This window comes from Coffea arabica, chromosome 1c (assembly GCF_036785885.1).
Source record: "Coffea arabica cultivar ET-39 chromosome 1c, Coffea Arabica ET-39 HiFi, whole genome shotgun sequence".
NCBI classification, from domain to species: Eukaryota; Viridiplantae; Streptophyta; class Magnoliopsida; order Gentianales; family Rubiaceae; genus Coffea; species Coffea arabica.
Genome location: NC_092310.1, coordinates 8,344,587 through 8,365,638, shown reverse-complemented (window position 1 = coordinate 8,365,638; position 21,052 = coordinate 8,344,587). Strand labels below are relative to the sequence as shown.

General features: G+C 34.6%; 1 protein-coding gene across 1 annotated transcript; it reads right to left on the bottom strand.

Moving 5' to 3' along the window:
• Positions 1-17,584: 17,584 nt before the first annotated feature.
• LOC113737655 (G-type lectin S-receptor-like serine/threonine-protein kinase RLK1) lies at positions 17,585-19,036 on the bottom strand. The gene has a single exon (XM_027264853.2). The coding sequence runs from the start codon at positions 19,034-19,036 to the stop codon at positions 17,585-17,587; it is 1,452 nt and encodes a 483-aa protein (XP_027120654.1).
• Positions 19,037-21,052: the final 2,016 nt, after the last annotated feature.

Here is a 21,052-nt window from a genome sequence, read left to right as displayed (position 1 = left end):
TTCTGAAATTTGCTTCTTTTTGCCACTTTTGACGCCAATTGCCTGCAACAGGCGCAAATGCCAATTATGGGCAGAAATCCAGTGTCTTGCACAATAAGTGACCAAAATTAAGACCAAATAACAGCGAATAAAACGCACAATTATATCACTATCAAATCCCCCCACACCAAGATAATGCTTGTCCTCAAGCATTTCAAAGTTTAGAGATACAATCACAGTTACACACATGTAGCAGTCCACCATGCGAGTACAAATATCTTATTCCTCTAACAATGTTATCAAATTCAGAATATTGCAAGACTTAACCCTCTCTTATAGAATGGTATATGATTACTCACCACACCGACAAGAAACACAAAGGATCACTCTTACCACACAATAAAATGATGTTACCATATGCTTGCTAATATATCACATCGCCACCACTTAAACCAAATTTAATGCAAAAATCAAAGGGTTTTGATGCGGGTTGTAATGGGGTTTAGGCACGGGTAGGATCAAACAGGTATTTTAAGCTCATTATGCCCAAGGAAGTACCCTCGACCCACTGCATGAATGTCAATTTTTTTTTTCATCCCAATGATCTTTCGAAAGCATACCCATAAATTTTTCAAAAAGTAGCAAGTGTAAGCACAACCAAGGACTTCACCCAATCATCTCAGCAGATCACAAAAACACTTCTCTTTTTTTCTTCTTCTTTCTTCTTCTCTTTTTTTTTCTTCTTTCTTCTTTTTTTTGTTTTTCTTTTCTTGGTGTGCCCCTTTTCTTCTCTTTCTCCCCCCCTTTTTTTTGTTTGTTTCGAATACGCCCAACTACAAGGGAATATAGATACACATGCTAGCTTCAATCATCCATTGTCAACCCAACTCGAAATTATCATGCACTGAAATCAAGGTATTTCTTTGACACGGGTAGAAACAAAGAGGGTTTGAACAAAAGGGGTTTAGGGGTGACAAAATGAGTTTTTAAACAAAGAAAAGATCCAGGCTTAACCATGGTCAATTAGGGGAGATTTGATTAGGGTTGGTCTTTTAGAAAGCCAAAAAGGGTTAACCTAAGTGCCCTTGTCATTTTAATGCATCAAACTCAGGAATGTGATCTTGACATGCATAACAAAACAAGTTCTAGAACAATCAAATCATGTGTGATATCACTCAATGAAAGAAAATGGAGTAGTTAACAATGAATTCTCATTGGCTCGATAGCTCACAAAATGGTTACTAATTGCTGAGTCTTGCAAATTCATCATTCAATTCCATTATTAAGAAAACAAGATATTTAACTCGCATAATATCATTGGTCATGTTTGTAGAGTAATTGCAATCATCATCATATCATAAAGTTCTAAAAACTTTTGACTATTTCCCCCCACACCTGAAACCTACATTGTCTTCAATGTAGCAAAGAAAAATAGAAATCAAGTAGAAAGGAGCTAGAACTTCCCTGAGAGACAACAAGGGCACAAGAGCACTACAGGAAAGGAGGTTGAGGGGGTTGCAAACCGATGTAGGCAAAGAAAGTTGCCAGATTCTTTGTTTGAATGGTGGAATGGACTTGCAAGGCTTTTTTTTTTTTCCTTCCTCGCAATGGTTGGAAGGCGTGGGCACGCCTTGAAACCAATAGTCTTCTGTTCATCAAAATCTAATCCCAGTGAAACGTCACAGAACACACCTACGACCTACAATAAAGATTTTTTATCAATAGGAATCCAAAACAACCTGAACTTGAACACAAAAATATGAAATAAAAACACAAAAAAAAAGACTAAAGATTGAAACTCTTGGGTTGCCTCCCAAGTAGCACATTTCTTTAATGTTTTTGGCTAGACATTACCCTGTTTATTCACGGAGGATAAAATCTTGTGGCTCGTTTTAATGCTTCGTCCTCTGTATAATCCTGATAACCCTCGTAGATAGAGTAATCTTTGAGCACACGAGGTATGGTCTTCCATGAATTTGTAGATGGTGCCAAACCAGGGGCGGAGCCAGAAAAAAATTTTAGTGGGGGCAAAAATAACACCAAAATTTTTTATCTACTATTTTTCTAATTTTTTAAGCAAAAAAATAATAAATTCACCAACAAGTACAAATGGGGGAAGAAAGAAGAGTCGTCGGTTGTGAAGGGAAAATGGGGGCCAGAGGAGGAAAAGGAATTGGGGAGTGGGGATCAAAAGGAAAGACTGATATAATTGGTACATGGCTCTGTTAGGGAAAAAATGGGAGACCAGAGGAGGAAAGTGAATGATATAAATTTTGTGACCTATTTTTCACATTTGTTCTAAAAAAACTCTAGGGACACCTTTACAATTATATCAAAATTGTATAACTATTATACAAATTTGAGGGGAGGCAGTGGGGGCCCATGCCCCCAGTGCCCCCACCTTAAATCCGCCCCTGTGCCAAACATACAAGTAATGACCTTAAGTCTTCACTCACTCCTCCATCAAGAGCATTTATTGGTTCGAGATATTTTGTCATCACGACTCTTAACTTATTCCTATCATGAAACTCAAAATTTTCTGGCATAATAAAATCAATCTCACTAACAGGAATTAAAGAATAAGAATCAAGAGAATATTGATTGAGGAATGGAGGAGATGTCACCGTATTCGGCGATTGTGCACTGGATTTATTCACTTGAGCAATTTGATGTTGGGGTCTCATTTCTTGCATTTTAACTTTCTTTTCAACTGCATCTTTAGATCTGTCTACTTGAGACTTTTGCAGTTTCATGTCATTTGTCAGGATAATTGCACTCTCATCTTCCTTATGATCGATAATAGTCTGTGAGGGCAATTTTCACACATTTGAGAAGTCAATTGTGTTATCCTAGATGCTAATTGATTCATTTGATCTGTCAGGTTACGCATGCTCGCTTGTGTCTCTTGATGAAAATCTATCATCTCCTGATGAAAATCCATTATCTCTTGTTGAAGTTGATATGTCTCCTGTTGAAATCTCTGGGAGTCCTGCCACATTTGACAAGTGCTATCAGCTAATGATTTAACCATATCTTCAAGAGACATACCTGATATTGATGATGGTTGTTGAGACCCTTTCTGTTGAGAACTTATTGGCCTTTGTTCATAATTACTGTTGAAATTATCCCACCATCTTTGATCATATCCGGTTGAATAAGGGTTATACCATGTCTGATATTGAGGTGAAAAATCTCCAAAAATTTCGATTGAAGTACTCAGGCCATTTTGAAATGTGGGGTATATGTCGGTTGAATGATGTGAGGTAAAATAACTTTCACAATTCGCAACAGCCAATTGATAATTAGAAAAGGCATAAGTACCATAACCCCTTTTAGAAATAAAATCCAGTTCATCACCAAAATACGAAAGATTAGCAGCCATAACTAGGAAAAAAAAAGTGAAACGAACTAAACAAAACAAGCTTGTGCAACAAATCACTTCAAGCATCAGTTCCCCGGCAACAGCGCCAAAATTTGGTGGCTGTCAAACTACCAAAGATAAAATTTATAATGATACCTACTCCCAAAACTGAATGAGTATAGTAGTGAGTAGGGTCGTTTTCACGGGGAACTGGTAGATTTATCACACAGATAATTGGAGGATTTTTAAAAGAGAGAGAGAGATAAATGAAACAAATTAAAGACTTAAAATCACTAAACGAACAATCACAATGAATGCAATAACTCAAGAATGAATTAAACAATTAATTGACACAACCTAGTCAAGGAGATAATCTCGGCACCGGTTCACACAATTGATCATAGATACCAGGGATAATTCACACGTTCACAAATAAATTGGTTCTAACAATTTAGCAACCGCCAAACTCCCAATCTCTCCTTAATTATATGGTAGTCCAGAGACGCTCGTAAACTACCCTCTTGTAAAATAGATAACCCCAAAGACGCTCGAAGGATTTAATCTAATTACAGCTTTAGGAATTAGAGAGACCCAATTCTAGTTAACAAACACACATGCGGGTTCATTTAAACTAGATTAATTATTCCTACGACCCAGATTAGACTGCTTGCGAGGCAATGAAATTGGTACCGTTCGCCACTAATTTAAGACATTCAAGTGACACGCACCCCTGTCCTAATTGGCAATATATTATTTAGACAATTGAACAACTGGCCATATTGATCCAATAAATCCAAACAATAATAGGCTATTCAAACAAAGAATAATTAAATACTCATAAACGCAGAATTTAGAATAAACAAAACGATCTCACAATTATTCGTGCTCTGGGCCTTGATTACTCCTCAACTAGATAAACGATCTAGCCTTGCCGCATAGTCACGAAGCAATTGAAGGCTTTTTTGGAATTTAGCCGATTGAAGTAAACAGCGGCACAACCGCTAGTCTCGAACTCACGTATAAGAAGGAAAAAAGATAAAGACAAAAGATGAAAGACCCTAGTCTACTGCTGTCCTATTTAAAGTGTTTCTGCCGCACACTTGCTTTCCGACTTAGAGTTTGTTTCTCAAAAGGATTGCAAATGTTCCTAATCCCACGTAGGTTCAGAATGTATCTCTAAAGAAAGGAAGTAGCTCCAAAGATAGGACCCGCGGTCCGTCTTTTTCACGCAGCTCTACGTTATTTGGCGTAGGCACGCCAGAGAATGCCTAGTCTTCGGGAATTTGCTTCTTTTTGCCACTTTTGACGCCAATTGCCTGCAACAGACGCAAATACCAATTATGGGCAGAAATCCAGTGTCTTGTACAATAAGTGATCAAAATTAAAACCAAATAACAGCGAATAAAACGCACAATTATATCACTATCAAGAAACGAATAGTATAGAACCTCTGATCCATGAGCTATTGAATAATTCGGATTAGTCATTTTGATCCCTTCGTTTCAGTTCAGAAGTTATACGGATAATTTGGATTAACTATTTTAATGCCGTCGTTTCAGTTCAAAGTTATATGGATCAGCCCCTGGGGCAGAGGCGTTACAAAAATCATAAAGGGACCACAATATTTATGCAACAAAAATAGTTTGAGATTATTGGAAGGGTATGATTGTTCATAGTTTTTAACGGTCAAGATGGAAAATTCGTAGAGCCACTCAAAGACACGCACGGCATGCAAGAGCAAGACCAATAGCCATAATGAAATCCACAGCACTTTTTGAAATTCAAAAAATCTATAGCACTTGAACTCACATTCCACCACTCTGACACGAATTTTGATGCCAAAATAAGGTTAGGAAAGCCAAAAAGCCAAAGCATCCGAATTCCCAAATCCTAAATAAAGTTAAGCATTCTCCTTCTGGGGTAAACAGTTGTCAAACAAATTCATTCCTCATGGCACAGCCTAATTGTCATAGATGTGAGGCTCAACAAAGACATGTTCAATCAACAGTAACTTATGATTACTTAGTTAGTGTTAGTGTATTTGAGTATTTGGGTTATATATATATATATATATTAAATTTAATATGCGAAGGACGAAACGGGCGTATGTTTTCCCACCCATTTTAAGGCCGAGAAGGGAGGGGAAAAACCCCGCCCCCGCCCCATTACTCCCTCCCGCCTCCTAAGTATTCGTATAGGTGTAAGTCCCACATTTAGGGAGGCAAACTAATAAACTGTTAACTTAATAACAATTGAATAACAATATATAAAGTACTGAGTTAAACAAATTGTCAAAGAATGGTAGATTTCTAATTTTTTTGTGTCTTTATTCAAACTGCTATAGACAAATTCTTGTATGAATTTTGAATGTACGTTTTAAATGGCTATAGTTAGGAATTGTGCCACGGCAAGACAGAGTTTATGTCTCGTCCTTAAAGCATAAATTACATGTTTTATACATACTGAACCATAAATCATGATGTCCATCGCTTTCAAGGTTCTTCAAGTAATCAGCCTGGAAGACTTCGATGTAGGAGTGGTAATTGAGACGGATGACCTGTGGGGGGTTGATGGGGCTGGGATGGGACGGGCTAAGGGCTTATTTTCTCCTCTGGCTAAAAAATAGAGTGGGGCATGGAGGAGTATAAGCCCATGCTCCCCACCCCATTCTTGGTCTAAAACATATATATATATATATATATATATATTAGTTATACTAATAATTATATGTTTATACTACTACAAATTATTGATTAGTTATATTTGTATATTTATATTAAATTACTAATTACACTTCTATTCTTTTACACTTAACAAATTTCTGTTGTCAAGAAGTTATTAAAATGATTCAAAATACAGACTCGAATGCATCAGCTTGTGGAATATTTGTTGATGATATTCTCATATACATACAAAGTTTTGCAACTTGGGAAGCATCATGAGTGCTTAGAAAGTTGAACAATGCAGCCCATTGTTTTGCTAAACATGCTTGTTCCATTTTTGGTGACTGCATATGGAGGAACTTTCCTCTAAATTTTATTGCTACTGCACTTGCTGCAGACATTATTTTGAACTAATAAAATTTTGTTTTTTTATAACAAAAAAAACAAATTTCTAGCCCTGTTTAGAAGGTGAGTTTTTTGAGAATTTATTTAAAACTTTACTATAGTTTACTATTTAAATTTTAAAAAAAAATTTAAAATGCGTAAATTTTTGAATATTTTGAAATGTATAGTTTAAAAATTTTAAAAATTTTTTTTAAAATTATTGTAATTAAAATTTTTAAGAAACTTGTAACAGACAAACTTAAAAAAAAAAATTTGAGTTCCAAACAAAGCCTATTAGCACCTATAGGCACCCGCTAGAAAGCGGGGTGGCGTGGGGTGGGGTGGGGAAGCTGGTGATGGGAGGCCGCGCGGGGCGAGACCCCATTGCCATTCCTACTTTGAAGTCATTTTACTTTAGTACTAGTGTTTCCCACTCTGCCTTTTCCCCAATTTTATCACCAAATATACATGAGGGATCCACATCCACATATATAGCAGGAATCTAGTGACTGACTTTAATGATCTTGTCTTTGGGGCCACCGGGAATTCTTGTATCAGTGAAAACTTAGGTTTATTACTAAGGGTGGCAATGGGGCGAGGGTGCCGCTAACATTAATTCCTCCTGCTTTGCCCCGCCCCACCCCGCATGGCTTCACTCGCATGTCATTTGTGAGGTTAATAAAAATTTGTTATATAATTTTATTATCGTTAAATTTTAACAAATAATTAAGTATTAAAATATCAACACATCACCAATTTGTTATTCATTGTAATTTCACAATTGAAATTCACAAAAACAATCAAATAAAATTTATTTAAATACAATCCAAAATGATAAAATAAATACAACTAACGTAGCGAAATTTTTACTTTTGGCATAAATACAATCACTAATTCATTATTGTGCTTGCGTTTTTTTTTGAGAAAAAAGTATTATTGTATTAAGTGTAATTAGGAATTTAGTATAAATATATTAGTAAATTTAGTATAACTAACTAACAATTTATATTAGTAGACATATATAATTTTTACTATAATTGATAACATCAATTATATTACATATACTAATATACATTATATAATACATACAACTAATAATATTATTATGATAAAATTATAATTAATTAAATTAAATATTATATATGATTATATACATATATATTTATATATATATTTTTAGCGGGTGGCGGGATGGGAGATGAGCCCGGGGTATATACTCCCCCGCTCCATTAGCCCCCGCGGAGCCGGTGCCCACAGCCACCCGCACCATTGCCAGACATTATACGGCGACAAGTCACTTCTGCTGGAAAAATGGACAAAAAACATCAGGATGAGCACCGAATATGAAGTCAGTCAGTCAATACCACAGACCCAGACGCAGTTAAAAAATCCAAGTACGAGTATAATTGCAGCCAAGAAAAATTAGTAACATGCAATGAAAACTTGCTAATACACTGGCGCAAAAAAAAAAGATAAAAATAAAAATAAAACTGTGCCAACATCAATTTTCGCTAAGATGGTTGCCCAAAAATAAAGAGCTAAATGACACCCTCTTGTCAAGTTTTAATAAACAAAGGCAGAAAGAAAACATACTCCATATTTTAGAAGAGGTTAGCCATAAGTTAACTTAATTGGTAATACAATTGCTAGTTCCCTTCCCCGTGAAAACCCAGTCGAGTCTCTTCTACAAATAAATTAGGAGAGAGACCATCACATTGTTGTAACTATTAATGTCAATTGGTTAATTGGAGAATTGTTTTGTTAATATTCACTGTAACTTTTTTTTGTATTGTGATGCATCTAAAATAAGTGATAGTTGAAAAGCTAAAATGATGATTGAAAAACATGATAAGAGAGAGTAAATAACTCATCCAAAATAATCTCTCAATTACTTAAATAAAACATGGAATTTCATCATTTATTTTTCACAAATATCAGGTATTCTTTTATAGCTTGCTTCATAGCACCTAAATAAAAGGGTACCCAGTTGATACTTGTATAACTTACAGTTACCTTGCTCATTTTTCTGTAATAACTTGAGGGGTATGCCCATTGATCAGTGTAATAAAAGGGTACCCAGTTATTTATTTCATGGTTTATTTTACAGTTATTTTTATCATAACAGTACATAATCATACCAATTCAATAGTTAATAGTTTTTTTTTTAGAGGTGTCCCGTAGGAAGTGGACCCCGCAAACTATTCCCCACCCTCCACAACTTGGGCAGCAAGATTCGAACCAGGAACCTAAGGCTCCATCTTCAGCAACCTCAACCGCCAGACCAAGCCCCGGAGGGGTCAATTCAATAGTTAATAGTTAATCACAATAAACTCATGAAGTCTTGATCTCTATCAATAATCGGACATTTAGTCCTAACTATCTATCCCGTCAAGTAGGCCAAATAGAATGTTTCTAATTATTTATATCCCATTAGGTAGGTCTGATAGACAAAAAAATTCCTAGCAATTTGTCTCGCTAGGTAGGCTAGATAAATAGAAGTGGTGGAATTAGTTCCAAAAATAATAACCAAGAAACCACAAGCTCATAGTGCAGAAGATACATGGCATTCATAATCTAGAAACAAATCATATGATAATTCATCTTCATCATAATTATTTATATGTCAAAAGCAATAAATATATTCTTACCCATGCCAAATTTCATGCTAACATATGCAGTTGAAGCTATTTTCATCCATAATATTTGAATTGAAAATGTAGGGAGTGGCAAAACCACTTACCTTACATAAACGAACCAATACCCAGCATAATTCAAGTAGTCCTCGTAATTCATGTCCTCCCCACATATAAACAATCCCAAATTACTTAACTCGAGACCCATGAACCAAGAAATATAGAACTTCCCACACCTATAAGATGAGAACCTAGTTGAAAGCAGCATTGTTAGATATGATTTCCAACTGTGGTAGTGATTAGTTAAACAAATATAACTTAGCTATGTACATCAAAAAACTACAAAATTGATATAGTTGAAAACTAGACTCCTAATACTAAAGAATCCCAAGAAGACACTATTCTATGACTCGAACATAAACTGGCCTATTTTCCCACAAGTGTCAAAACATCTCCAGTACTGCAAGTTGAATTTCAATCAATTTCCCAAATTTTCTAGTATCAATAGCTAAAGAATCAGAATCTAAATTTTACACCATTGGACAAGCTTATGAATCAAGTTTCAAACACAACCAAAATCACTCAATTCTGACATTTTTACATAAAGTTATGACCAATTTTTAATCACTTAATTCTGATATTTTTACACCAAGTTATGACCAATTTTTTAAGACTGTACATGGCTGACTGTTATCGTGAAATTAATGAAATCCAAGTTTGTCTTAAATGTAATTATCGAGAATCCATTCTATTTGCGATGCCTAATCCTTAATTACAAGTTTAATACCAAGATATACAAGAGATTATCCCAATCCCAATCCCAAACCATCCAACCTTAATTTTCATTTCCAACCTAGTTTTCAAATGGCAACAATAACTCAAAAACATGTAATAAAGGCAACTACATGAAGGACTTCAAAATTTCAGAACATATCTCATGGGCGCACATTCGGAGAATCAACTAATGCTTTAATTATGACCAATTCTGCGGTCACGCCTTAATCTTACAAATCTGATCATTTAAAGAAATATTCATTGCCAACTACATCAAAGCCATATGCAACTAAGCAATACACTTGAAACCCAGATATTGCTCTAACCACAAAACTCACTTTATCCATCAAACTTTCATTAAATAAAACTATAACAACTTAAACATGAAAGGGATTACCTTAAATAGTAAACAAAGAAGATTTTCCAATATCCTCACCAGCCACTTGACTGTTATCCTCCAAAAGTCCTCTTTGATTGGAAGAAAGAAGAAGAAGAAAATAAGAAAGGATTGAAGGAAGAAGAAGGAAAGAATTAAGGAAATGGTATACTTGAAACCCAAATAATGCTCTAACCACAAAACTCACTTTATCCATCAAACTTTCATTAAACTAGTAATAGTTCACATACTTTGCACGTGATTGCATTATCTTAAAATATATTATTCTTTAAATATTAAAATTTTTTTGTGAAATTTTGATCATCAATATTATAATATAGTATTTTTATATTATTTATTTTCTTTAGCCAATTACTTTTAAAAATTTTATTAAATGAAAATAGATAGAAAGCATTCCAATGTAGTTAACATGTCTCACAGGATTGAATTTGGAATCATGAATCAAACACTTTTGATTTATTGATTGAACTATAACATATCAATTATTGATAATATCATGTTTTACCAAAATTATTGTATATTCATGATTCTATTGCACATAAGCCACAATCATTATAATCTTTTATAAATGAAGAATATAATTAAGGTAGAAAATTAAACATCCATGTAATTTGAATTCTTTGTATTATGTTAACTCTATTTTTTGTCAATAATGGAGTATAAATGATCCACCACTTAAAGTTTTTTTTTTTTTGGTTTATATATTTTGACAATTGAAATTTCATAGACAGAGATAGTTGAGATTTTTCTATTTTTTTTTATTTTATTCATATTTTTTAGCACAATTCATTAAAAAGCAAAAGCAACAAGACTACTTTTTCATATGAACACAATTTTTTGGTTTTAGTGTCAGTATTTTTGATGATCATGGAATTGGAAATGATAACTGTGGCAAATTAACAATTTTAATATCAGTTTTTAGTATATTGCAGTGTTTTATTTTTTTAATTGGCAGCTTTTAATCCATAACCACTATCATTATTGTCACTTATTTGAATGCACTAAATTTGTCTAATTACAATTGTCACCATTAATGAAATTTACTTAATTTTAAAGCTTTTCATTTCATAATTGCTACCATTATTTACTAATATTGCAATACAATAAATATATGTAATCATTAGAAAAATAAGGGTGTTTTGGGCGTCACTGAAAAGAATTTGGATATCATTTTTATTTTATCATTTTTCATTTTAAATTTACTTTTATTATAATTCTTATTTTATCATTGGAAATGGCTTCTGACTTGATGGGTAGATTTGGTTTGCTGAAACCAATACAAATAGATCATTACTATATTATTGTCAATAACAATATTTGTTTTCCCCTAGATGTCAGTGATTTGGACATTGCCTTTGGTATTATTTGAATTATATTCTAGTTTATTAATTTATTTGCTTTTTACTTTATGTCATTTTATGAATAGTTTTCAGTTTTTTTTAGTTTTTATTATTTTGAGGGTTGCTATTGATGATAATAATAGTTTGTATGGCTCTTTTTCAGATTTTCTTTTTCCAATTTAATACCGCTATTTCCGTTATAAAGGTGTCATAATTTTTTGTATATTGAAATTTCATTGGGTACAACATGAAAACTTTTTAATTATATATAAGTAAAAAGTGCATAATTTTGAAATTTACTTGTGATATTTAGATGAAGATAAACAAATGAATAAGGGTTTTCTTCTCCTTGTATGTTTCTCTTTTTTTTTCAGAGAGTATCTATTTTTGACATTGATTTTTTTTTTTACAATCTCAACCAATGACTAATGAGAAATTTATCATGCTTCGATTAAGAAATTTTAATCTGTATAATAATCAGAGATGGATTCCAAGGGTAAGTAAATTTTTTTAATGAGTGATTTTTAATTATAATTACCAATATTATTGAGATGTAATCAATTGGAGTGTTTTATTTCTTTTAATTAGTGTCACATTGAAATGCAATAATTCTAATTAAAAGACATGAGGGTAATTTAGGATAACAAAAACTAAGATAAAAAGGTGCTTACATTCCTTAATGCCAAGATTCATACTTTTTTATATAGTAATGCTAATAATAAAACGATAGCAACTTAAACATGAAAGGGATTCCTTAAACAGTATACAAAGAAGACTTCTCAATATCCTCACCAGCCACTTGACTGTTAACCTCCGAAAATCCTCTTTGATTGGAAGAAAGAAAAAGAAGAAAATAAGAGAGAATCGGAAGAAGAAGAAGGAAAGAATGAAGGAAATGGTAAAGTTTGTTGAATAGTAGAATCCCGCTACCAACTTACGACCCTATTTGGCAAAGGGTTTTTTTGCCTATTTTTTCGTCTACAAGTTTTTTAACAGCCTTAATTATAATAATCTTAAAAAACTTTTCAAAATTTTTAAACAACACACTTCAAAATACCCAAAACACACAAAAATTTCCCTTCCTCCTTTCTGTTTCTTCCTCTCCCACCTCAACCGACCACCACCTCCGCCGTCGGCCACCATCAGCCAGCAGCTCTTCCTGCGCTGGTAGAGGTTTTCCTTTTTCCTTTTTTTCCTCCCTCTTCCTTTCCCCTCCCCTCCCCTTTCCCCCACCACTTTTCTTTCCCCCCTCCCTCCTCCTCCCCCGATCACGTGACCAGAACGCCAAAGGGGAGGTGACGAGGGAGGGAGGAAGGATGAGAGGAGAGGGGAAGAGGGGAGGGGAGGGGAGGGGAGGGGAGGGAGAGGGAGAAGAGAAAAAAAGAGAGAAAAAAGCAAAAAAAAAAAAAATTTCTGCTGCTGCCGGCGGAGGTTTCGGCACCGGTGGGTAGTGAGTGGTGAGGTGAGGGAGAAGAAGAGGAGAGGAAAGAAAAGGAAAAAGAAAGAAAGAAAAGAAAAAAAAAGTTTTACATTTTAAAAATTTTTTCTACAACTTCTAGAGTAAGTTACAATAAAGTTTTAGACAAACATCTTAAAAATTCATTTGCCAATTCTTCCAAAATTTTATTTGACTATCCTCCAACACCACAACTTCCCTAAACTTCTCAATTTTACTCCAAACTTCTTAATTTTTAACTTGAGACCACAAATAGAAAACTTGGGTATCACATAATAGCTATCATCCTCCAAATTCTGGTCCATAGACCATATTTGTAAGTTGGCATGCTGTATCCACAAGGCCTTACTCTCACAAATATTAGATATCTTGATCATAACTTCCAAAAATTTACTCAAATTTAAACTTTATAATTACTAAAGAAATAATAGTCTTAATTTACTACATCTACTAAACACCTTGATCTATAATTTGGTCATCTATCTATTTACCTCTCTCTTATCTTCTAATCGCAATTAATCTTCCTTTCTCGATCTGAAAAAAATATGGGTTGAACGATGTGCGCTCAATAGGTAGCAATTAATTGCCTACTAGATCATGTAGCTAATATATATACAATATACTTCGTAAGATTGTTAACAGCATATTACATGCATAATTATTTTGAAAACAAAAGCATATGTTGCTTTACATATAGAACTTGTGAGTGGCAATATAAACAATATAGTATATGGCACAAACATAGTCAAACTTGAAATTCATAAACCTGCAATTCTTTTCCTTTCACGAAACAACTCATAAACAAGTACACACATTGGCTTCTGAGCACTAACTTAGAAATTAACCCCTTCTAGAAGAGTGGTAGGTCAAGCATTTTCCTTCGTCTTCAATTGATCTACCCAATCATGGGTCATAAACGATCAAGCATTTTTCCTGATCTTTACTTGATCGTCATAACATGAAAGAATTATAGCCCTTACCATTCATTTCATGACATTTTAGAGCCTTTTATAACATAAACTCATTTCACACATCACGTGCCCACTCTTTACATTTGGTAAAGCATGCGAGTCATTCATATTTTGTAACATAAGAAATGTAGGCAAGTAGGAATACATTATCCATTTTCACATATTAACATAAGATTTCATTTGAGAGAAATTCATATTTTAGTATTTGAAAAACATAGAGGGAAAAGAAACACCTACCTCAAACTGTTTGCTTCAAGAGATCCTTAAATTTAAAGTACCTCCAACCCTATAAGCAATAACATAATATCTTTCAATTAGTTCATCCATCTTATCTTTAAAGTACTTATTCCTATCTTAAATAGCCCTAGCAATCATGTCGGTTCTTCTATAAAAAGTACTTGAAAAGTTTCCAAAAATAGAAAGTTACCCTGTTGAAGGGTTTCCCATTTTGGGAAGACTTTTCCATTTGATAAACTGTCTTAGTTCAATTATCTATAAAGAAAGTTTCTAATTTGGTATAAACAGGCCCACACTTGTTCGTGCTGGATTTGAGTTTGGATTTGACTCAACAGCGAAGCACACCATGAAAAGGTCTTGTTTAACTTCATGTTAGTGTTTACAATCTACCAAGGTTAGGTTCTTAAAAAAGTCATTGAAGCCATCGGAATCAGTTAGCTAAATCCGCATCATTATAATAAAATTGGGCTTTTAAAACAAACGCTTGGGTATGCTTAATTAACTTTGGGTCATTTCTTAAGGATTAGACCTCACAAAAACTGTCCATTTCATAAAAACAGCTTGCAATAATTGATGTAGGCATTTCTTCATATTATTGTGTATAATTAGGCTTTATACCTCTTCAATTGGTCAAATTTACAACAATTTGCGTTTCATTTAAGCAAAAGGCCTATTTAGTTCAAAAACCAGTCCAACTCTAAAACTTTTACAACATCCTTGAAGATTAAAACCAAGAGATCAGCCGTCTTCTTCCTTTGGGCTCACTCCCTCATCACACCGCCGCTTCTGGGCCTCCACCACCACACTCAATCATCCTGAGCTCCCACAGGCCAGTAGGATTCCATCCAGACGTGCCATAGACGGCACCGAGTTGCAGCCTGCGACTTTCACCCTTTCATCGATTTTTCTATTCGTTTCAAAAGCCCAATTTCCCAATGAAATCTCTTGATTCAATGGCTCCACTATTCGTATCTAAATTAACAAAGATTCTTCAATTGTATAGTCCAAGGATGTGCAGAGCTTTGGTTGTGGCTTTGATTCATCCGATTCACAGTAGGAACTTTTCCTAAGATTTGTTTAACAATTTGAAAAATACAACTTTCAGAAGCCCACTAGCAAATGAAAAACCGTGAAGATCACTTCAATGGTAGGCCATTACTATGATTCATGAAAGAAACTATGGGTTGAGTTTTAACCTAATTGACTGTAAATACTCAGACGTGATCATCATTAAGTTCAACTGTAAATTCCTACACAAATCCATGAAACATCAAAACCTACAACTTGATTTGTAAATAAATAAATTAAAAATAATGGCTTACTTGTTCAAGGTGTGAAGATGAAAGACTCGTTTTCCTCCGATTGTTGCTCGATCAATTCTTCCTACACTATCTCCACTTCCTCAAAAGGCAACGTTCTAAGTTCCAACACCAGAAGCTTCCCACTAAATCAGGCAATTCCCTCAAATGACTTCCCACTATACTATCATACACGCTAAGAAATCCTTCAATTAATCCACTTTCACAACTTTCACTAGCATAAAATAATTAGAACCAATAATCAAATCAAAATTGGACAAATCATAAATATACTGTAAACAATAAAAATACCAAAACAATGCAAAACAATTAACCACTCTACCAATAGATAAACATAACATAATCATAATCATTCAAAATAATACAAAATATGACAAATTCATACTACATTATATAAATTATATTACAAATCTTTACACATATTCCATTATAAAATACATGTACATATAATTAATAAACAAAGAAAGCAGGGTTGGGTTGGATGATCAGATAAGAGAAATGGTAAGTAGGAGCTTTTAAATCCATGACCTCCCACTTATACTAATAATGATAATAATAATAATAATAAAGAAACCTATCATACCCCAAAAACACACAAAAAAAACATACAATATGGGCTCCTCGCGACGCCATGGGGACCAATGCCTAGTTTAATATAAAATCCCAAAAGAGATAAATGAAGTATCTAAGCTACTAGTAAAATAATCAATAACATTAGTCAATTAAATAGTTTTAGGTCAATGAAGTATTTAAACTAGTAGGAAAATAATTAATAATATACAATTAGCCAATTAAATAGTTTTAGTAAGGGAAGGACCAAAAGATTCGGGATTTCACAATAGCAATCTTGCAAAAGCGCCATGCCATGGCTCATATGCTCGTACACGGATAGCCATTATAAAATACATGTACATATAATTAATAAACAAAAAGATCAGGGTTGAGTTGGATGATCAGATAAGAGAAATGGTAAGTAGGAGATTTTAAATCCAAGACTTCCCACTTATACTACTAATGATAATAATAATAATAATAAAGAAACCTATCATACCCCAAAAACATACAATATGGGCTCCTCGTGACGCCATGGGGACCAATGCCTAGTTTAATATAAAATCCCAAAAGAGATAAATGAAGTATCTAAGCTACTAGTAAAATAATCAATAACATTAGTCAATTAAATAGTTTTAGGTCAATGAAGTATTTAAACTAGTAGGAAAATAATTAATAATATACAATTAGCCAATTAAATAGTTTTAGTAAGGGAAGGACCAAAAGATTCGGGATTTCACAATAGCAATCTTGCAAGAGCGCCATGCCATGGCTCATATGCTCGTACACGGATAGCCATTATAAAATACATGTACATATAATTAATAAACAAAGAGAGCAGGGTTGGGTTGGATGATCAGATAAGAGAAATGGTAAGTAGGAGATTTTAAATCCAAGACTTCCCACTTATACTACTAATGATAATAATAATAATAATAAAGAAACCTATCATACCCCAAAAACACACAAAAAAAACATACAATATGGGCTCCTCGCGACGCCATGGAGACCAATGCCTAGTTTAATATAAAATCCCAAAAGAGATAAATGAAGTATCTAAGCTACTAGTAAAATAATCAATAACATTAGTCAATTAAATAGTTTTAGGTCAATGAAGTATTTAAACCAGTAGGAAAATAATTAATAATATACAATTAGCCAATTAAATAGTTTTAGTAAGGGAAGGACCAAAAGATTCGGGATTTCACAATAGCAATCTTGCAAGAGCGCCATGCCATGGCTCATATGCTCGTACACCGATAGCCGATGTTGTCCTTCATCACAGAATCCAAGCAATGGGACCAAATTTTCGTGGTTAGTCTGACCCATTGTCACTTCAGCACGAAATTCCTTCTCAGCATCTTAAGCCATTCTAATTTCTTGGCTTCAACAATGCTGCTTTCGGAACTAATTTTGTAACTCATCTTTTATACACACAATGCCAAATGACTCCCTATCCAATGGTAGCTTCTGCAAGCTCTTTGTATGGAAAAATATGCTAATTTATATCCCCCAACATCAGTATTCAAATGATATTATCCTCTTTTTCCGGTACATGAGGTAAAAGCCCAAACAAGCAGTCGTAATGAATATCAAGTTTACTAAGAAAGAGGTGCCCAGAAGGACAGGTTCCACACGTATAAAGGTGCCTCGGTCCTTTGGCTTTGATTCATCACTCTTGCGGTATTTGATGAAAGCTTTGGAGTGAATAGTCTTATCTGCCTTCCCATTTGATAGTGGCGGCCCCTTCTTCCAGCAATTGTTTTCTCTGTAAATGGCAACAGCGCAGAAACAATCATGCAAGCATTTTTGCACACAGACTCTTTCATTTGAAGGATGTATTTGCTCAAAGTCAGACAGTGGCCAATCTATGTCAGAGACAACCTCAAAATCATAAAGGTTTTCTGCAGAGCCCCCATCTACTTCAGCACAACTAAGAGTTGAGTTTGGTATGCAGCTGCCGTACGTGTCATCTGGATCAAGCAATACATACCTTTTTGGACACTCACAAACTGGTTTTCCATTTTTGAGGTTGCAAATGTTGTTAAATCCACAAGCTCCACTGCCCCTGTGATTTGCTCGAAGGCTGATACATATATTCTGCGGCAAATACCAAAGAGCCTTCCAGTTCGGATTTCCAGTAAGAGTTCTAGGATGATAATAATGTGTGAAGACCCCATCAAAATCTATTGTTGCCCGATGATAGTTTTCTGATGCTGGTGGTATTGAAAATGGACTCAGCTGCTCTGTTTGATTGTCCTTTTTCATTATGTACATGGCGCCTCTGCCATCAAAAGTAACTCGGCTACCAGAATACAGTGGATCTCTAGAGTCAGAAGTCTTACTATTGTAGTACTCAGCATCGTCATCCACATTGGTTGACACACTCTTGGTAACAAGCACTAGATTCCCGTCATCACGAAAACGGAGATAAAATCTTCCTCTAGAAAAGCTTGTTGCTGACTTTCGAGAAGAAAGAAAATCACCAATTTTCAATTCTTGATTTGGCAGTATCGTATCAGCAGGATGTTTGAAGCTTTCCCAGAGCCAGCTATCATCATTCCCCTTAAGGATAAAATTGCCGGTATCATTCATAAAACCATGATCAATTTGAGCAGAATCAACATTAGCACTCCAAAGTTGTAAGCCTCGAGGGTCACAGTGCACAAGCCCTGTTTGAGGATCAAGCTTTACAGTCGATCCTCGTGGCACTGGATTTGTTGAATAAACAAACCAAACTACAGTATTGTCTGGTATCTTGTGATACCATATGGAAAGCAAGAACAGATCCTTATGCTGTACTTCCTGGAACCCGAATGCAAAATCGCCAGAAGGTGAAAGCCAAGGACTAGCAGATGTTTCACCTGCAGTCAAAGTACTGCCCAAAGGCACAATACCATTTTTTCGAGATAAAGCAGATATTGGGAAGAGAAACAAGAAGAAGATGAGTTGTATGCATAGGGATGCCATTGCAATAGATGGTTGGTTTAGTCCTGTTTACATGTTATATGCATAGAACAATAGGACGAAAGACTTTGGAGTCAACTCTTGCCTAGTACTAGTGATATCTGCTTGTTTGCCTCAATTTCTACGATTCTATCACCATTTACGCGTATGGGACCACATCCACATATATAGGTGGAATCTAGTTGTACGCAAAGAAATTTTATTTAATTTATTTAGTCAAGATTTATTTAAATTAAATTGATTTTGATTAAATTAAAATAAATTATAGAAGTCCATCATGTTTTGGACCGACAAATTGGGCCAATGTTATATGGGCTATTAAATCAAATTAAATTCATAATATCCGCTTAAGTTGGAGTGAATTAATTGATTTATTAATTCACAATGGACTATTTGGGTTGGCCCATTATCTAAACCCAAGTTAAATGGATTTCTTAAGTGACAAGTGATCCAAAAATGAAGGAAGATTCTGAGCGTTTTCTTGAAAACCTAACCTACATATTCTGGTTATAAATAAAGGTCTTCCCTCAAGACAAAAAGATAAAAAAATTCCTAACTTTCGGAGAGACTCTGTCAAATCCTCTCAAGAGCCCTCTTTCTCAAATACAAGTCCAAATCAAGCCAAATAAATTCTCCTGCTATTGGTGTTGAAGACTTAAGAGTTCCAAGTATTCGACGTCAACATCAAATCAATTGTTTTCTACGTCAAAATTGTAGGAAACACTCTTTCGATCGGAGAATAAGTCCTTTGAACCCTTCGATTGAACTCATTCGAAGAAAAGAATCAGGGGATTAAATTCTTTGGTTCGAGAATTTTCAGAGATTGTAACCCGCTTATTATTTAATTTAATAAATTTGATATTTGTGCAAGTTTCCTTGTTTTTATTTTAGGCAACAAAATTTGTGCATACAAATTTCTGGCACGCCCGGTGGGACCATCTCTGCCTCTCATCTCTTTTCTTCCAACAACTTACCAGTCTCAAAATTCAATGGAATTCAAGAAGTTGAACTTTTTTCTTGAAGGCTTAGTTGCCGATGTCTCAACAATTCAAGAAACGCAGTATATTGCACCTCTGAGAAGAAGCAAGGTCAAAAAGTTAGCAGAAAGGGCTAAGACGAACGTTGTGACCGAAGAAACAAACCTCAAGATGCTTCCCAACAAGAAAGGAGTCCATGATGAATCCATTGATAGCCCAAGTGATTCGGCTGCCTCTATGGTGATACCCGTCATGATGACCAATACCACAACTGTGGAAGACCAGATTTCGAATCTAACCAAAATTGTTGAAGGGCTAGTAGTGCATGCGCAAAGTCAAGATGCCAAGATAGTCAAATTAATGGCTATGGTGAAAAATATAGGCGAAAATAACCTTAGTATGTCCAAATAGAAATCCAAAGTGCAAGATGAAGGTGACTCATCATCAAGAGAGAAGGATAAAGAGGATGCGAAATCACAAGCCACAAAGAAATTTTCAATCTCCCCTGATGGCACCATTCATGTTGATAATTTGAAAGAGTTTATCGAAGGCACAATCAAGGATAAGATTGGTAGAAGCGCCAAGTCATATAGTGGTTACACTAAACTTTACACCGCTAGAGTGGAAGGTTTGAAGATGCCTGTAGGATATCAACCTCCAAAATTTCAACAATTTGATAGCAAGGGTAACCCTAAGCAATATATTGCACACTTCGTGGAAACCTGCAATAATACGGGCACTGATGGTGACTTGCTCGTTAAACAATTTGTTCGCTCTTTGAAGGGTAATGCCTTTGATTGGTATACAGATCTGGAGTCTGGAACCATTGACAGTTGGGAGCAGTTAGAACATGAATTTCTTAGTCGTTTTTATAGCACAAAGAGAACTATCAGTATGACTGAACTCTCTAATATACGGCAATAGAAGAATAAACCTATCATTGATTTTATCGACCGTTGGAGGAATTTGAGCTTGAATTGCAAAGATGAAATTTCTGGATCTTCCGCGATCGAGATGTGTATTCAAGGTATGCACTGAGGAC

Coding starts and splice junctions, on each gene's coding strand:
- LOC113737655 (XM_027264853.2), bottom strand. CDS start 19,036: ATGGCATCCCTATGCATACAACTCATCTTCTTCTTGTTTCTCTTCCCA.